The sequence below is a fragment of the Mytilus californianus genome, unplaced genomic scaffold (genome assembly GCF_021869535.1).
Source record: "Mytilus californianus isolate M0D057914Y unplaced genomic scaffold, xbMytCali1.0.p SCAF_2, whole genome shotgun sequence".
NCBI classification, from domain to species: Eukaryota; Metazoa; Mollusca; class Bivalvia; order Mytilida; family Mytilidae; genus Mytilus; species Mytilus californianus.
In genome coordinates, this window is record NW_026262668.1 from 9,387,629 (window position 1) to 9,405,389 (window position 17,761).

Below are 17,761 nucleotides of genomic sequence, written 5' to 3' on the forward strand. Positions count from 1 at the left end.
CTGTAGTGTTCAACAGTTAACTTTATATCATCCACCAATTAAACCCCAGTGAATTGGCTTTCAACAACACACAGTCAAACTTGAACCTATCTTAATTACACCCACAAAGTTCTGGGGTCACTCTGTCTATCTTAAAGTCTTGTCTGGTCAGAACTTTTGAACATCTTGAAGGATATTTAATGATATTTGGTATTATTATTGACCACCAGAAGAGGGTGTGTTGTTAATAAGGTTGTAATGTCAGGCTGCATAGTCAGGTTGTAATGTCAGGCTGCATGGTCAGGTTGTAATGTCAGGCTGCATGGTCATGTTGTAATGCTGCATAGTCAGGTTGTAATGTCAGGCTGCATGGTCATGTTGTAATGTCAGGCTGCATGGTCAGGTTGTAATGTCAGGCTACATGGTCAGGTTGTAATGTCAGACTGCTTGTTAATAAGGTTGTAATGTCAGGCTGCATGGTCAGGTTCACAAACTTATTTCAATTATACATCCACATATTCATATAAGTCATGTTCTATCATTTGAATGCCATGAAAAATTTGGTTAGTAATGATGCTTGACATTATTATTGCCCACCACTAGAGTGTGCTGTGAATACAATTTGAATGTCTCTCTGCAAGGTCAATGTTAATACGATGTATATCAAGATGGATAAAAGGGGAAGGGTATCATTTTAGTAGTTTTTCTCTCAGTATCTGTAGTTCAAACAATTATCAATGCAGACATAGATGTTATTCTTTCCACTGGAAATACATTGGAAGTCATCAAGGTTTCTGGTGTTTCATTTACCTGTATTTGTAAAAAAGGTTATTCAGATATCAATCCATTTTACAGTGGAATGGTCACTCCTTACGATCAAAATTATTTAACACTTATGGCAAACTTCTTGGTTCAATTTCCTGGATCCATTACTAAAGTCAAGAAAGAAAAAAACCAGGAAGAAACACAAGCTTGATTAAACTGGAAACTACTAGACTGTTCAAGTTTGAGTATGTCATAAATTAAGATCACATATAAAAGTCTACATATCTATTTTATTGCATTCAAACATGTACATCTTAATAATTTCAAGCACCCGTATGTAAAGCTTTATACAAAATAAACTGTGAAACTGAGTGAGAAAAATTAATTAACAAATTTCTATATTTCAATGTAAGCTATATAAAACTTTTCCAATACTGTCGAGAAATTTCAAATACAACACCTGTTTATCAAAATGTTCATGTATTGTCATGATTATCAAATGTAATAGAAAGTTCTTTTTATCCGTATTTACAATCCTTATCACATGATTACATATTTCAGTAGTTTAAACACTCTTATGATGTAAGTATCATCATAACTGAAGCTCTCTCTCTTCTGGAAGAGGAGAGAAATACCATTCAACTCTTTGTGGAGTCACACCCTCTATAACAGCTGGTTTCCACTTAGGACTTTGGTCTTTGTCTACTAAAACTGTAGGAAAAAAAATCATGAATTACATTACAATGATTTTCCCCTATCAACATGGTTATTTAACACTGGAAGTTTTGCTCAAATTGTTTCTGTAGTGTATTCAGCATGTATCGTCTAAAAAGGTTCTTAGAAATATCTGAACTGAGTTGTAAACAGGGCCAGTGTCATATTCAGATTTGAGGGTCATAAGTGATGCCTACCAAGCAAAACAGATGTTTATATATGACTGTCAAATCCCAACTTACACAGGCAAAGCTTTCAACACAAGACTGTTATTTCTATTCAAAAAGAATACTTGTAAAATGTTCAAAATAAAACATTTGGACTATCCCCTAAATGTTTAATGTGATTGCGCAATACAGTTATACTGTTCTCAAAGAGTTTAAGACTAAGACCGTCAAATGTTGACTTCATCCAATCAAAAGTGGTGTTAAATGTTATATTGGATTAGAATTAATATTCCATCATACAAAAATTCCTAGATAAGTAGATTAATGCAAATGTGACTCAAGGTTGTTATTAAAAAGTTTTTCAGTAAAAGTTTAGCATTATTTCATAGTTTTTGTGTTAAAATTTTTAACATCTCTGTATCTATTCTATCACCAAATTATATATTGGTCAAACAGGATTTGTATTAGATGATTTAATAAATCTCTCTGAATCAATATTTCAAAATAAGGACTTTAATCTATAGCCCTTTCCAATTTATTTTTGAACGATTGAATTTTACATTTAAAATTATGACTAGAAATTAGTTATCTCCCCTTCCTGGCGGAATGATCTGAAGCAGATATTCCTTGTTACTTTTCATGAAATATTTGATTTGTATAAGTGTCTATAATTAGCTACTGACTGTTTTTTATGGTCATATATTGGTATCACGTCGTCGTCATCATTAATTTTGGGGGTTATGGTCCCAACAGTTTAGGAATTAGGGGCCAAAAAGGGGCCCAAATAAGCATTTTTCTAGTTTCATGACAATTACTTGTGGAACAGTGTATGGATTTGTCTGAAATTATACCACAAGTTTCCATACCACAAAGGGATGGTTAGGATTGGCTTTCTGGGGTTTTTTGGCTCAAACCGTTTAGGAATTAGGGGCAAAAAAGTGAGAAAAAACAAGGGTGTCCTGGTTAATTGACTATAACTTAAGTACAAATTACAGTGTAAGGGAGGTAATTCAAACACAACTTTGAATTACCTCCCTTACACTGCTTTTAAATAATGTATTTAAAGAAATGTTGTATTGTCTTGAGGTGATTAGCTGTCAATTCATTTTCAGAAGTTACTATTTTAATCATTTTAAAAATGCTGATTAAGGTAAATTAATTTTAGCTGTGATTATGTATGTCATTTTCTATTTTAAGACTTTAATGATGTATTTAAATGGGTTATTATGGTTGCAAACTCCATTGGAAATTTGAATTGAGATTATGACCATGTCTTGAAGGAAAGATTTTTTTTTTTGGAAAAAGGGGGGGTAAAAAAAATTGGTGGTGGTGGTGGTGGGGGGGGGGGGGGGGGGTTAGGGGGTAAACAAATTTTTTTTGAAAAAGAAAGGGGGGGGGGGTAAAAAAAAAATTTTGGGGGGGGGAGGGGGGAGGTCAATTCGCAACAGCATAGTGTATTGCACAAAAACGAAAAATTGAATATCAATTCAAATCATATAACCAATTCTAAGTTCCTTGACTACAGTTATTCTGTATCAGAAACCTATTATGTGTCAAATATTGAATTACAATCCAAATTCAGACCTATATCAAGCGCGAATATTGTGTCCATTTTTGCCCCAACTGTTCAGGGTTGGACCTCTGTGGTCGTATCCAGCTGCGCTCGGCAAAGCAATTTATTTTTGTATAATATAAATTAGCTATTGAAATTCTTTTTTTTTTAATATACTTCTAACCAAACTTGATTATAAAGTTAAAAATATTTATATATATAAAAGTAATAATTAATTTCATCTCATATCTCCTCACTGCTCTCCTCTGAAGTGAATCAATAGACCACTTTCAATTCATACACTTTCCTGTAAATTTCCTATGTCACAATGCTTATGTTATTACGTCACAGAAAGAACTGTTTCTGGATGCATTGTTTACACCGATTGACCTCTGGTCAACCAGTGTAACTCATTCATAAGCAAGAGGCTGTCAGAGTGACAGCAAACCGGATTTTCCTGCAGAGGTTGAACCCTGAACAGTTGAGCAAGTATGGACACATCATTTAAGCTTAAAACAGCTCTGAATTTGGATTGTGACTGAATATTTGACACAGCATAGGTTTGTGACAAAAAATGAATGTGGTCAAAGAACTGAAAAATTTGAAATTGGACATTTACCTATAATGGTCCAATATCCAAAATCTAAGTACATTGTTAGAATCAGCATATCAAAGAACCCCAAGAATTCAATTTTTGATGAAATCAAACAAAAGTTTAATTTAGGACCCTTTGGACCTCAATGTGGACCAATTTGATAAAGGAGCCCAAAATCCAAAATTTCTAATTACATGGTTAGATTCAGCATTTCAAAGAACCCCATAAATTCAATTTTTGTTGAAATCAAACAAAGTTTAATTTTGGACCCTGATTTGGACCAACTTGAAAACTGGGCAAAAAAATCCAAAATTTAAATACAGGTTTAGATTCAGCATTTGAAAGAACCCTATATATATTCAATTTTTGTTGAAATCAAACACAGTTTAATTTTGGACCAACTTGAAAACTGGGCCCAAAATCAAAAATAAATCTGTCACTCCAATTATAATTTTGTTAGTTGATAATTACCACATGTTTGTTAAAGGTAGAAATTATTTTATGGATAAATTAATTGTAAATACATTGTCCTAATCCAAATACATGTAAAAATGTGTACATTTACCGGTAGTGTACATTTAGTTAATTGTAAAAATCTATTATACAAATTGTGTGTAGTTTTATAGGTCGAATAAAAATAGATTATTATCTAATGAAAATGATATTTGCAAATCTGGACCCCCAAACAGGACCAAGTAAAAAATAGTTGCAAATCTGGACCTCCAAACAGGATCAAGTTAAAATTAAACATTAACACACACAACAAATAGAAAATACCACATAGCAACTGTGACATCTACCTTCAAAATACACAACTTTAAAAAAATTGTTATAAAGAAATTTTTGACAACTCCTGACTAAAATCAATTGAACAGATACAATCATTGATAGACTTATAATTTACACCATTTCTGTTCAAAGCGAAAAAACTCAAAAAATAAAAACAAGAGACCAAATTACATAGAAATTTACACCATTTCTGTTCAAAGGGAAATAACTCAAAATCATATAAGAATAATTTTGCTACTTAAAGGTCTTACAACTCAACAACAAGAACAGATAAAATTGTGAAAATTGAACTTGACCTTCATTGTGTCACAGGAAACAACATATCTTAATTTGAAAGATTTCGTCAAAGCATTTTCATGTTAATGAACGGACACTGTCTGGCAGACGCCCTCCCGCTCGCCCTCTGTACATCCCCAAATCAACAACCGATTTTTCTTTCGAAAATCTGGTTAAAAACAACTCAATATTGGTGTTAATATAATACATCATTTACCTAGTTTGTGTCATCTGTAACTCAACAGTTTTTTTCATCAATAATCAAACTTTGCACATTGATACATAAAGATGTGCACTGCTGATTTTTGACATAAATTATATTTTTCAGATTTCCCAAATGTGGAACTTCATCAATTTTTTAAATTCAATGCTTAAGAGGTGTTTGTTTCATCTGTAACTCCCAACACTTTTCCTTCAAAATTATTCAAAGCAGCATTGTGCAACACAAATCCAGACAGCATTGGTATTGTTAGTGGGCTTTGATAATGTTTTTTTTTTCTGAGAAAGAGCTATATTGTATTTTTTTTATGAAACTTACCAGCTCTAACCCCTTCATAGAAATCGTGGTCCTCTATACATCGCTGACTAATTCTGTATTCCATGACAAGACAATCCTGTAAGGTCATTGTTTCTCCTTCTAGCAGCTGACGTAATGTTACTTTCATTGATGTTGGCGACTGTAAAAGATACAAGCTATCCACATTAATAAGAAGTAAAGCAAAAAAGAAATTTGTTTATTTTCTAGGATAAAATTCAGCAATTAAAATGGCTTATGAAGTTTTGCACCATTAAATACAATCCTGTTAAGTTAGAAATTAACGCTTGTATTTATTATTGTGAATCCTTGACCACTGGCAAAAACATGAAATCTAGTTAATGCAATTGCAGAACTTTTATGAAAGATAATCCAACTGAAATTATGAATGTGAGTTTTTATTATTGCGGACTTAATACTGTCGCATTTTTCGCATTAATAAAAATATCACAATAATTTCTAAATTTTAATCATTGCCTTCTACTAAGCACCCAGCATATGCTAGTAAGCTCTGATTCAGAGTAGTGTGTCCAAGTAAGGTTACATGTCTTCCTGCAAACTATTACCTTGCGAGGCAACCAAATTTTGTCAGCTTGAAAAATGATCCATGAACATTTCAAGAAAAAAGGCAAACTATTTTTTCCCTCTTTATGATTGATTGATTGATTATTTTGTGTTTTAATGCCACTTTCAGCACTATTGGCTATTTCTTGGCAGCCAGTTTTAATTGGTGGAGGAAGCTGGAAAGAACAACCAACCACAGGCAATAAGTAACTAGAAAGTTGTCAATATCCTCTACTTCAACAATAATTGACTCGCCTGCAATGGACTTTGTTTTACTTTTTCCATAATTAAAGGCTGTGTCAAGGTAAAAAATAAATTGAAATTTGTGATTAGGTCAGTTTAAGGAGAAACACAAATAGTAAGTCAATGATATTTGGTATGCAGTTTTATTAACGTTGGCACATCTTTTTCATTGACTAAGAGATTATTTAGCCAGGCCCCATTAGTGATGGTCCATTGACTTTGAAACCTGAACAGTTAACATGTTTTTGTGATTAGGTCAGTTTACGGGTAACAACTTATGATAAGTCATTGAAATTTATTATAGTTGAGACATCTCATTTCTGTGAAGATTATTTGGCCGTGTTCCCTAAGTTAAGGTCTATTGGGTTTGAAATTTTTTTTACATAGACTGCCTGTGTAAGTGCTGCTATTTTAATTTCAACATCTGCATTATACTACCAAATTGTAATCATGAGAGACATATATTTTTGTCAAAAGTTTATTGCAGATTTACCAATAATCTGGATGCACTAAACCCTAACCTTTTGAAGACGTCTTTATTTTTCAATGTATATTTCCAGAATAAATATCAACTTTGACTTTATGTCTAAATTTCAGAAAATATGTAGGATCTCTACTACATTATGTGCCCTTAAGCATCCTCCGGTCAATTCATGTTTCAATATAAATCATGGATATCCTTATTCTGTAGGCAGCTAAAGACTAGCATTATTTTTACCAATAAATATATGTTTTTATGAATGATGTGTCATTTTCTACTATTTTCTTTATTTCCAACAATTGCAAGGAGCTCTGCTATATGATTTTTATAAGAATGTTTTCATTTGAAAAAGTTTAATAGTTTAACTCTATGTATATCACTTGAAATTCATTTACCATTTTCTTTAATGTATTAAGTTGCGTTGTTGCCCATTCTGAACCATCTTGCTCTAAATTTTTGTAAATTTCTTCCATGGTTTTACCACCAAACAGTCTGTTAATCTTCTCCATATCTTTGGCAAGTATAAAATCTTTATCAGGAATATCTGTACTCTGTTACAATAATTCACAAATAATTTTCACTATGTCACTGGTTTTAAACATTTTTTTAAGAGGTATATTTAGAATCATATTAGTATATGGCAATTTTTGTGAAGGCAATCATACCTTTCTCAAAAATCATATTTTGTTATTGTTATTTCTTGCTCTGACAAGATGTGTCATTATTCAGTATTGGTACATGTTTTTTTCATCACTGTGGATAAATTTTTTGTAAAGCCAAATGAAAGATTGGTTTTTCAAGGAGAAATTTTGTGTTCTCATTGAATGAACTCCACAGAGAACAATATCTAGTGTATTCATTCAATTGGACAGTACACTTAGCAAACATTTTAATGGACAGGTAAACTCCAACTGATTCTAGGGAAAGGTATGATTGCCTTCACAATATATTGACGTTTCTTTCAGATCAATTAAAATTGATTCATATAACTATCAATTATTTTATGGATCCCTGTAGTTAATGTACATCATTCAATTTGTTTTTGGCTGCTATGGCTCTCTGATCATAATCCAGTAACAAAGTGGTCCTTTTTACACCACAATTAATTTGCCACAAAACTTCTTTATTTGAGAACTGCAGATTTTTTATGACAAAGATTCCTTTCTGGAAGGATAGGCTTATTCACATTTAGTAACCTTTTTTTTTTTGGCTGTATTATTTGGTACAGAATTATTCTAAATCAGAAGCTCTGATTCGTAGTTCTTGAGGAAATTGAAACCAAAATATTATGGGACGAACAAAAACATACCAGATGAGTTGGGTAAGGGCAAACTGAAATATGTTTAAGCCTGGCCTAGACCTAAATCAATATAAACCCACACCCATCTTATTTTTCAGGAATAATATTTTATACTAGAAGATCATTTCTTGGAAAAGGTGAATGACAATATGCCCTTTCAAAATCTAAAGTAATCTACCAAATACTTTTAACAAGGCTATATATTAGTCAACAACATCCTGTCCAATGCTGCAATATTTTCATTTTGGTGTATAAAAAAATTAAAAAGTCCATTTTTAGAATCAGGATAGGTATATTGTCATGTACCTTGTATCTTTATAAAATAAAACCACTCAACTTTTTATTGACATCATGGCTCTTCATATATCATCACATAAACAAGAATGCAAACAGGAAGTAGGTGTCTAACAAATTTGAAAAGTGCTCACATGTTTTAACTCATCACTGTCAAGCTGCTGAGCAAATATAAAGTCATTCAGTTTAATAGTAGCTGAGAAAAGAGTGAAATATTTGATGGACGAATGGACCAGGAGAATGCAATATAGCCCCACTCCTAGAGATTGGTTTAAATAAAGCCCCCCCCCCCCACTCCTAGAGATTGGTTAAAATGTAGCCCCCCACTCCTAGAGATTGGTTAAAATTGTATAGTTTTTAAGGAAGTTCAAGTAATACCAACCTGCTTTGCATTGAACATTTGTACCTACATTTTTCTGAAATTTATCTAATACATGATGAATATCTTGTGTAGTTGGGTCAGGCATTTCAAGTAATGATTTTTCTAATTCTTCCATCTGAAAAAAAAGATACTGTCTACAATGAAAAGAAATGCTATACAGATTAAAATTACTAGATTTAAGGGAAGCAAACCAAGCACATCCCTATTCTCCTTATAAAACTGGAAAACAAAACTTTTCCATTATCTTTATCAACAATAAAATGCAGGTTTGTAAACCTAACATTTCCAATTGTAAAACTTTGCAGGTTAGAATGACATGCAATAATTGCAGTTAAGAGATTGATTGATTGATTGGTGTTTAACACCACTTTCTGCATTCTTTTCTATATTGTGGTGGCCAGTTTTTATTGTTGGAGGAAGCCAGAGGACCTTGAGAGAACCTCCAACCTTTGACAGGAAAACTGACAATCCTAGTTAGTTAAGATAGGAGTTGATTGCACCTCCCACAAGCAAGGATAGGAGTTGATTGCACCTCCCACAAGAGGGGTTCAAATTCACAACCTCAGTGTTGACAGGCTAGCAGTCACTGTAAATAAACTACTTCACTCATTCGGCTGTCAAGGCCCCTGCAGTTTATAGAATTTAGCACTTATGCTTAAACTTATTACTGTATAGAACCATACAGTATAGTGGTTATTATTCATGGGATATTTCCATAGAAATAATGTGTAGAAATATAACATAACTTTAAATCTTCATCTAAAGCAAAAACTAAAGTAAAAACAAAGCATAAAACCACAACTGACAAAACAGATTTTTATTTTCTCAAACAAAGAAATTGATACCCATAAAATAAATCAAATTTATTCAAAATTATCTCCCCTTCCAAAAGCACCCAGAGCACAAGTTATTCTTATGGTGCACAAATAACACTTACTTTATTGTCTTGAACAAAATGTGTAGCTACTCCTGCTTTATAAACATCTCTTCCTTTTAATCTAAATCCTGTTAAAGCTAGGTAAATACCTAATTTACCCCCTAATCTAGGTAAGAAATGACCTCCACCTACATCTGGGAATAAACCTGAAAAATATATGAAAACATATGTTTGGATGAAACACCTAATTTAGTAGACTGCATCTCAGTATATGCATGAATGTTAAAATGAGTACATCACAGAAAGTCAAGCATTTATTATGTATGTTTACAGTACTCATGTCAATAAGTTTTAAACAAATACAATTATCCTATATATTAACATAGAAAAAAACATTCAATGTCTTGGAATGTCAAAATCATTTGTATGAGGGTTAAATACAGATGGAAATGTCATATTAAGAAGGCATTTTATTGTTATTTCCTTTTGTGTCCAGTACAAATAAATTTTATCTAAAATATGATATTTATAGTCTAAATACTGCAATGCTTTAAACTATTCACAAAATAATAAATTCACAACTTCTACATATTAATAACATCGCTAAAAAATCTTTATTTAGTCAGTGACTGTGTGTAATGATATTCATATGGTCAACTTAACCCGTCTGTTCATATAGCACTCTTAAAGTTAATGTACAAACCTATAGCTGTTTCAGGCATAGCAAATACTGTTTTTTCTGAGGCTACTCTGAAGGCACCATGTACTGATAATCCAACTCCCTGACAACATAAAAACACAGTTCTTAATCACATGGTAACTGTCACCAATTTGCCTTTTCAGAATCCAAAGCATTATGGGTAATATTTGAAAACAGGAGGCTCTAAAGAGACTGTGTTGCACACCTAGGTTTATGCGCATCTTCAACAATGGACTCTGCAACATTGTAGACTAGATAATTCATGACGAAATTTCTCTTTTTTGTTGATCCTGTATTGCTGATAATTTGATCTGTTTACATTTTTAAATTCTCTCTATTTCCTATAGTTTTTGTCCAAAACACAAAAAAGGGCTAAATAAAAAAAGGTCATTTAAGGGCAATAACTCCTTCTTCTGGAATGCTGTTACAACTTCATAACATTGAAGATTACATACTGTAAAAGTTTACGGACGACCACAACAGATGCCAAGTGATGAGAAAAACTTACTTGGTCATATGGGCTAGGTTAGCTAAAAAACACTAAAACATTGTGATTTTTAATAATTTAAAACAAAATGTATACACTTTTTGAGATTACTTTTTTAACCTTAACGTTAATAAAGCTTTTTAATCAGTATATATATGTTTCAAAACCATGCAAAATGACATACTATGGATTTATAATTTACATTTATTTTTATTGATACCAACTTTTGTGGATTGGGGAAAAAATTAATTTTCATTGATATCTGATTTCATGGTTTTTCCAAAGTCTTAAGAAAATGTGTCCTCCAATGAACATTTAAATTCATGGTTCGCCTATACCAATGTACCAATGAAATCCACAAAAATTGGTATCCAACAAATAATAGTGAATAGACAGCAGAAATCTGTGACAATTGATCTTACATTACTTACCCCACCCATTGTGATTCCATTTATAAATGCTATATATGGTACCTCATATGTACCTGCAATAAACTAAAATTGATTTAATACATCTGTTGAAGTATTAGTATGTTTGATTTTATCTTTCAAACCATTCATGTTATGCATGTTATCTGTATATTTTGTAAATGATATTTTTTAGAAGACGATTACTGTGGATTCATTTATTTTCGTGGGTACCAATTTTCGTGGATTGAGGAAAACTTGTATATTCGTGGGTATTTAATTTCGTGGTTTTGGCAAAGTCTGCATACATTCCTTTTGAAATTTGTATTTCGTTGAACATTTGAATTCGTGGTTCCCCTGTACCCACGAAATCCACGAAAATTGGTATCCAACGAATATTAATGAATCCACAGTATTTGTTGTTTTGAATTTGTACTTCTTTTCAGTCATATAAAAATAAGAAGATGTGGTATGATTGCCAATGAGACAACTCTCAACCAGAGACAAAATGACATAGAAATTAACAACGATAGGTAACCGTTCGGCCTTCAACAATGGGCAAAACCCATACCGCATAGTCAGCTATAAAAGGCCCCGAAATGACAAATGTAAAACAAATTGAACGAGAAAACTAACGGCCTGATTTATGTTCAAAATAATGAATGAAAAACAAATATGATATACAGCAACAAATGACAACCACTGAATTACAGGTTCCTGACTTGCGACAGGCACATACAGAATGTGGCAGGGTTATGTTTTTATTCAACAATCTGTTTCCTCGAAACCAACAAGAATCACATCATGGTTAATTGTTAAATGAATTCATACCAATAACTGACCACAACAGTAAACTTTCTTAGGTTATTTTTTTGGAAAAATCACATAAATACCTGAAGAAAAACTAAAAAATGCATCTGACGTGTCAAATAAAAGTAATGTCCAACATACTATTCCTCAATTTGGTATGAATACCTTATATGGTATTTTTACATGATTTTTTGTTCAATCAAAAGGAAGTGTTCTTCCACCAAATAAAGCATTCCATACAAATTTCATTGCTTTTGTATGACACATGACCGGACAAAGGTATACCATAATACGTCCTGTCTAAGACGGGTGTAAAAAAACCATGAACATCAAATGGAACTTAATGCTCAGATTTAGGTGTTAGAATTGACTCTAATCTGTCATGGACAGGCCATGTTAATTAATTATGTTCATCAATATCATCTAGACTTCATTTGCTCTCTAAAATCAAGAAATTTCTAAATATTGATTCAAGAAAATTATTTTATAATGGTTATATTCTCACACTGATACATTATTGTTGTATTATTTGGAGTGGTTGTGCTAAAAATGAGCTAGTAAGAATAATAAAATTGCAGAAAAGGGCTGCAAGACTAATTTTAGATGCTGATCCACTTTCCGCATCAGCACCTCTGTTTAAACAAGCTTGGGTGGATGACAGTATATTACAGAATCTCGTACCATAAATCTGTTTTGATGCAGAAATGCATTAAGAATGAAGCCCCTGTATACTTAACTGAAAAATTTAAAGAAATGCCAGAAAGTAACCAATATTGTTTGAGGAATATGTCTTGCAAAAAATTGCAAGTTTCAAAAGCCAAAACAGAGCTGTATAAGAAATCTTTTATATATTCAGGATCTATTTTATAGAATAACTTACCAATATCCCTGAAAAAATCGACCTCAAGTACAAGCTCATTCAAAAAAGATTTTAAAAGTTACTTGTTGGAACATTAAGAAGCTGTGTAATTTTATATCCATACCTTGTATAATTTTTCACACACTTACCTAAACTTTAAATATTGTTGAGGTAATTTGAATGATGCCAATACTATGTGAATTCATCATTTTTACTGGTTTTGAAAATTGTATATTTCATAACAATTTCTTATACGATTTTTCTTATGTGTGTGTTTGTTTGTTATTTTGTAATTTTCTGTTTGTTATATTTCAATGTCTTTTATGAGGGCCTCAGGGAAGATTAGTTTTATAGCTAACTGTGCAACCCTCTTTGAATAAAGAATTATTATTATTTTTATTATTATGTAAGGAAAACAGTGGAAAATGCCTCATAACAGCTACCATCAGATTACTGTAAACCAACTTATTCCCGACGATATTTCATTTTGCATTTAGCAAAGCTCTTTTCATCTTACTTCACACACATTTAATAATTTTCTTGATGTATTTATATAAGGGAAGACCCAAGTTAACATATTTGAGATAATTTATATGCGTTATTTTTCTACTTGCAAATGTTGCGAAAATGAATGGATGGCAACAATATGTTTGTAAAATAATCAATGCTAGTTTTCAACCTTTTTCTTTGCTTTTACTCTTCACAAAAATTGTTGAATACACGCATTACATTTAAGATGGTTTTGCTGTGTTCAGTCATTCCAAAGGTCGCCAGACATTGGGCAAAGACCAGTAAAAATTGGTTTGGTCCAGTTATGTGATATTCATTATTGGACCAAATGACCAGTAAAATTTAAAATTTTGTCCAAATTATATGTGTAAAAGTCTTGAAAAAAAAGAGTCTGGTCCAGTTAAGAAGAATGGTTTACTGGATCAAATGTCCAGTTGATTTTCTCAATGCCTTGGGAACCACTGTGTGTTCATTTATATAAAGAAAATATTAGAGGAACTGAGCATTAAAACATCAAACAATGAGGATAGAAATCACAAAAAAAAGCCAATGTTTTCTACTACATGTACCAGACATTTATATATACCTACCGATTTTATTATTTAAAATATATTCTTCTTTGAAGAAATCTTGTGCTAATCTGTCTCCTTCTTTTCCAGCTTCTGTAACGGCTGTAAATTAATATAAAATAAATATGGTTTAGTAAGTTTTATGTGACATGACTGCAGATGTCACAGAAAAACTTTCAAGTGGATTAAAATATTTAAATTAAAACAAATAAAGTTGCATCTATATATTTTGTTCTGATAAATATTAAATAATATTTACTATATTATTTTTTGTGCACCCATCAGCTGTGATGAAATGGAAATCTGTTCACATACAATAAGAAACCCAGTAAACATTTCATTTATCATGAAGAGCTACTGTAGTGGAAAAAATAATAAATTGGTTAAAACTCTGCTCTGATCAAGTGTGCCTTTAGGATAAATTAGACCAATTTGTTTCAAGTACACAAAGTGGGTCAAAGAAGTGTTTTAAAAATAATTTACAGATGATGACAATGACAAATAACAATGATCGAATACACTGCAGATCCATTGTTGACAGCGGAATAAATAGGCTCTTTAGGCCAAGTGTGCTAAAAAATTACAATGACTTCGAACAAAAATAAATCTTAACCATACTTTATTGTAAATTTTTGCAAGCATTTATTATAGACCTTATCGCTATCTGGGAATCTCAAACAATTGACCCAAGAATTTTTTGACAATTGAACTAATAATGTCATATAACAGTCAGTTTTCTTTCATGGCCTCAGACATTTTCTCTTGTGATGTAAAATTTTTACAGGAATGGCTGTGATGTCCAGTAATGGCTGTGATGTCCAGTAATGGCTGTGATGTACAGGAATGACTGTGATGTCCCCAGTAATGGCTGTGATGTCCAGGAATGGCTGTGATGTACAGGAATGGCTGTGATGTTCTCAGTAATGGCTGTTGCTGTCCAGTAATGGCTGTGATGTCCAGGAATGGCTGTGATGTCCCCAGTAATGGCTGTTGCTGTCCAGTAATGGCTGTGATGTCCAGGAATGGCTGTGATGTCCCCTGGTAATGGCTGTGATGTCCAGGAATGGCTGTGATGTCCAGTAATGGCTGTGATGTCCAGGAATGACTGTGATGTCCAGGAATGGCTGTGATGTCCAGTAATGGCTGTGATGTCCAGTAATGGCTGTGATGTACAGGAATGGCTGTGATGTCCCCAGTAATGGCTGTTGCTGTCCAGGAATGGCTGTGATGTCCAGAAATGGCTGTGATGTCCCCAGTAATGGCTGTGATGTCCAGTAATGGCTGTGATGTCCCCAGTAATGGCTGTGATGTCCAGTAATGGCTGTGATGTCCAGTAATGGCTGTGATGTCCAGTAATGGATGTGATGTCCCCAGTAATGGCTGTGATGTCCCCAGTAATGGCTGTGATGTCCAGTAATGGCTGTGATGTCCCCAGTAATGGCTGTGATGTCCAGTAATGGCTGTGATGTCCCCAGTAATGGCTGTGATGTCCCCAGTAATGGCTGTGATGTCCAGGAATGGCTGTGATGTCCAGTAATGGTTGTGATGTCCAGTAATGGCTGTGATGTACAGGAATGGCTGTGATGTCCCCAGTAATGGCTGTGATGTCCAGGAATGGCTGTGATGTCCAGTAATGGCTGTGATGTTCCCAGTAATGGCTGTGATGTCCAGTAATGGCTGTGATGTCCCCAGTAATGGCTGTGATGTCCAGTAATGGCTGTGATGTCCCCAGTAATGGCTGTGATGTCCCCAGTAATGGCTGTGATGTCCAGGAATGGCTGTGATGTCCAGTAATGGCTGTGATGTCCAGTAATGGCTGTGATGTCCAGTAATGGCTGTGATGTACAGGAATGGCTGTGATGTCCCCAGTAATGGCTGTTGCTGTCCAGTAATGGCTGTGATGTCCAGGAATGGCTGTGATGTCCAGTAATGGCTGTGATGTCCAGGAATGACTGTGATGTCCAGGAATGGCTGTGATGTCCTGTAATGGATGTGATGTCCAGTAATGGCTGTGATGTCCAGTAATGGTGAACAAATAGCACTAAGGTCTATTGTGATTGTTCAACAATGGACAAAACCTATTTTGTTGTAATTTTCACAATAATAAAAACATTTTCTGAATTTAAAGTTTATATTCCTACAGGTCTAATTTATGATTACCAGACAACACTGACAATAATTTCATCTCTTACCTTTTCCAATCCTTACAATACTATCTTCCTTCCCAGAGTAGAATCCCCCCTTTTATTAAGATTTACCTCTAACATCTCCACCAGCACAGAAAGCTTTATCTCCTGCACCTTTTATAATCACCATTTTTGTTTTCGGATCATTTTCCCACTCCTGAAATATAAATAATGAATTCAACAAATAAATATCTACTGATATATTTCAGTTATGAAAACTTTGTGTGATGATTCTACGATCTAGGCTGAAAACTGTCAGAGAAGTGGAATACGCAAAATTGGTACAGTCTTCTGCAAATTTTCCTGAAAAAATGACAAAGTTCTCAAGTCATGAAAAAATGGGAAAAAAATCATCAAACAAAACAATAATATCAGGTGAAAGACTCTAATATGTTTGCACTCTTTCTGTAACGTTTGAAGAATCTGGGTTGAAAACCGTAGAAGGAATTGATTACACAAAATGGGCACTGTTCCCAAGTCTGGGAAAATGGGAAAAAAATCCTCAAACAATTTAATATTAGCATGTGAACAACTTTAATATGCATAATCTTTCTGTCAAGTTTCAGGGATTTAGTTGAAAACTGTAAGAGGAGTTGAACAGGAACCTGATGTTCCCTGCCTATCCACAAGACACCACAATACAGTTAGCTGGTTTTACACTTCCCAGTCCAACACAACAACAATTTTAAGATTTCAACATCCAGTGTTCAACAACACATAGGTGTTTATTGTCCATACAATGTGTAAAGCTCTAAATTAGTTAAATCATTCTAAATTAAATGTGCTATTTCCAAAACATTCTGTGAAAATTGGTACATGTACTCAAAAAATAAAAGAACTCTGGCAAGGGATAACAATGTAACGGTGTGTAAACTTACTGTTAAAACAGGAAAGATCTTTCTGATCATGGATAAATTCAAGGCATTTAAAGCTTTTGGTCTGTTCAGGGTTACAACACCTTTAGTGTCAATCTTCTGGAATAAAACTTCATCTGAGGCTGATGTACACATATTAGCTGTTATCTTCTACAAAATAGTGTATAACATCAAGTATTAGGATTATACGTTTCAACTTGTGTAACTCACTTATCTATATCAACACTTTGTAAAATAAATGGGGAATGTGTCCATGGGACACAGATGATGCCCATGCTTGCATATGGAATAGGATCCCAGTTACGGGATACCAGTCCAGTACCCACGAATGAAGTCCCTTAATAAATCTACCATCTTTTAAATGGGATATTGTACCGAGATGAAAATTATGAAAGATGCTTAAATTTGTAGTATATCTAAAGGGTATTCATTAAACTTTCAACTTCTGTTAAATTTCCAGTGATTCTGAAATGTATAGGGTGGATGATTGTCTGAGTAAATGGTACAAATTTTATTTTCCGATTTTAACCAGGAAGTTAATAAAATGACCCTATTAATACTCAAAACAGTATTGCTCTCTTAAATGCCAGTCATGACCTTCCAAGAATTCTCCCAGAAACCATGAAGGGGCTACTAGTATGAGAAAGTAATTTAAATTTTGCAGTCTAATATAGGGAATAAAAAATCTGCCCCTCAATTTGGATAAAATTGCATTGAAGTAATGGGGGAAATAATTGGGTCCCCGTTCCATATCATATAAAGCTATAAAGGGAAATAACTGAAGAATGGTAAAAGTGACGCTACCCAAATTTGTACTTGATCTGAGTTTTGTAGTAATAAGTACT

General features: G+C 33.2%; 1 protein-coding gene across 2 annotated transcripts in view; it reads right to left on the reverse strand.

Annotated features, from left to right (window-relative positions):
- LOC127727871 (3-hydroxyisobutyryl-CoA hydrolase, mitochondrial-like) overlaps window positions 1-17,761 on the reverse strand; it is a 51,469-nt gene that overhangs the window by 27,012 nt on the left and 6,696 nt on the right. The window contains exons 4-13 of one of the 2 annotated variants that reach the window (XM_052235018.1): window positions 16,920-17,066; window positions 16,114-16,198; window positions 13,877-13,957; window positions 11,132-11,184; window positions 10,217-10,295; window positions 9,574-9,719; window positions 8,665-8,751; window positions 7,056-7,211; window positions 5,376-5,514; window positions 1,015-1,455 (exon numbers count right to left, since the gene is read on the reverse strand). In XM_052235018.1, the coding sequence (XP_052090978.1) occupies window positions 1,337-1,455; window positions 5,376-5,514; window positions 7,056-7,211; window positions 8,665-8,751; window positions 9,574-9,719; window positions 10,217-10,295; window positions 11,132-11,184; window positions 13,877-13,957; window positions 16,114-16,198; window positions 16,920-17,066 (1,092 nt within the window). In that variant the 3' untranslated portion in view covers window positions 1,015-1,336. Of the gene's footprint in view, window positions 1-1,014; window positions 1,456-5,375; window positions 5,515-7,055; window positions 7,212-8,664; window positions 8,752-9,573; window positions 9,720-10,216; window positions 10,296-11,131; window positions 11,185-13,876; window positions 13,958-16,113; window positions 16,199-16,919; window positions 17,067-17,761 lie in introns of those variants that run through there. The other variant, XM_052235019.1, reaches the window with a different exon arrangement.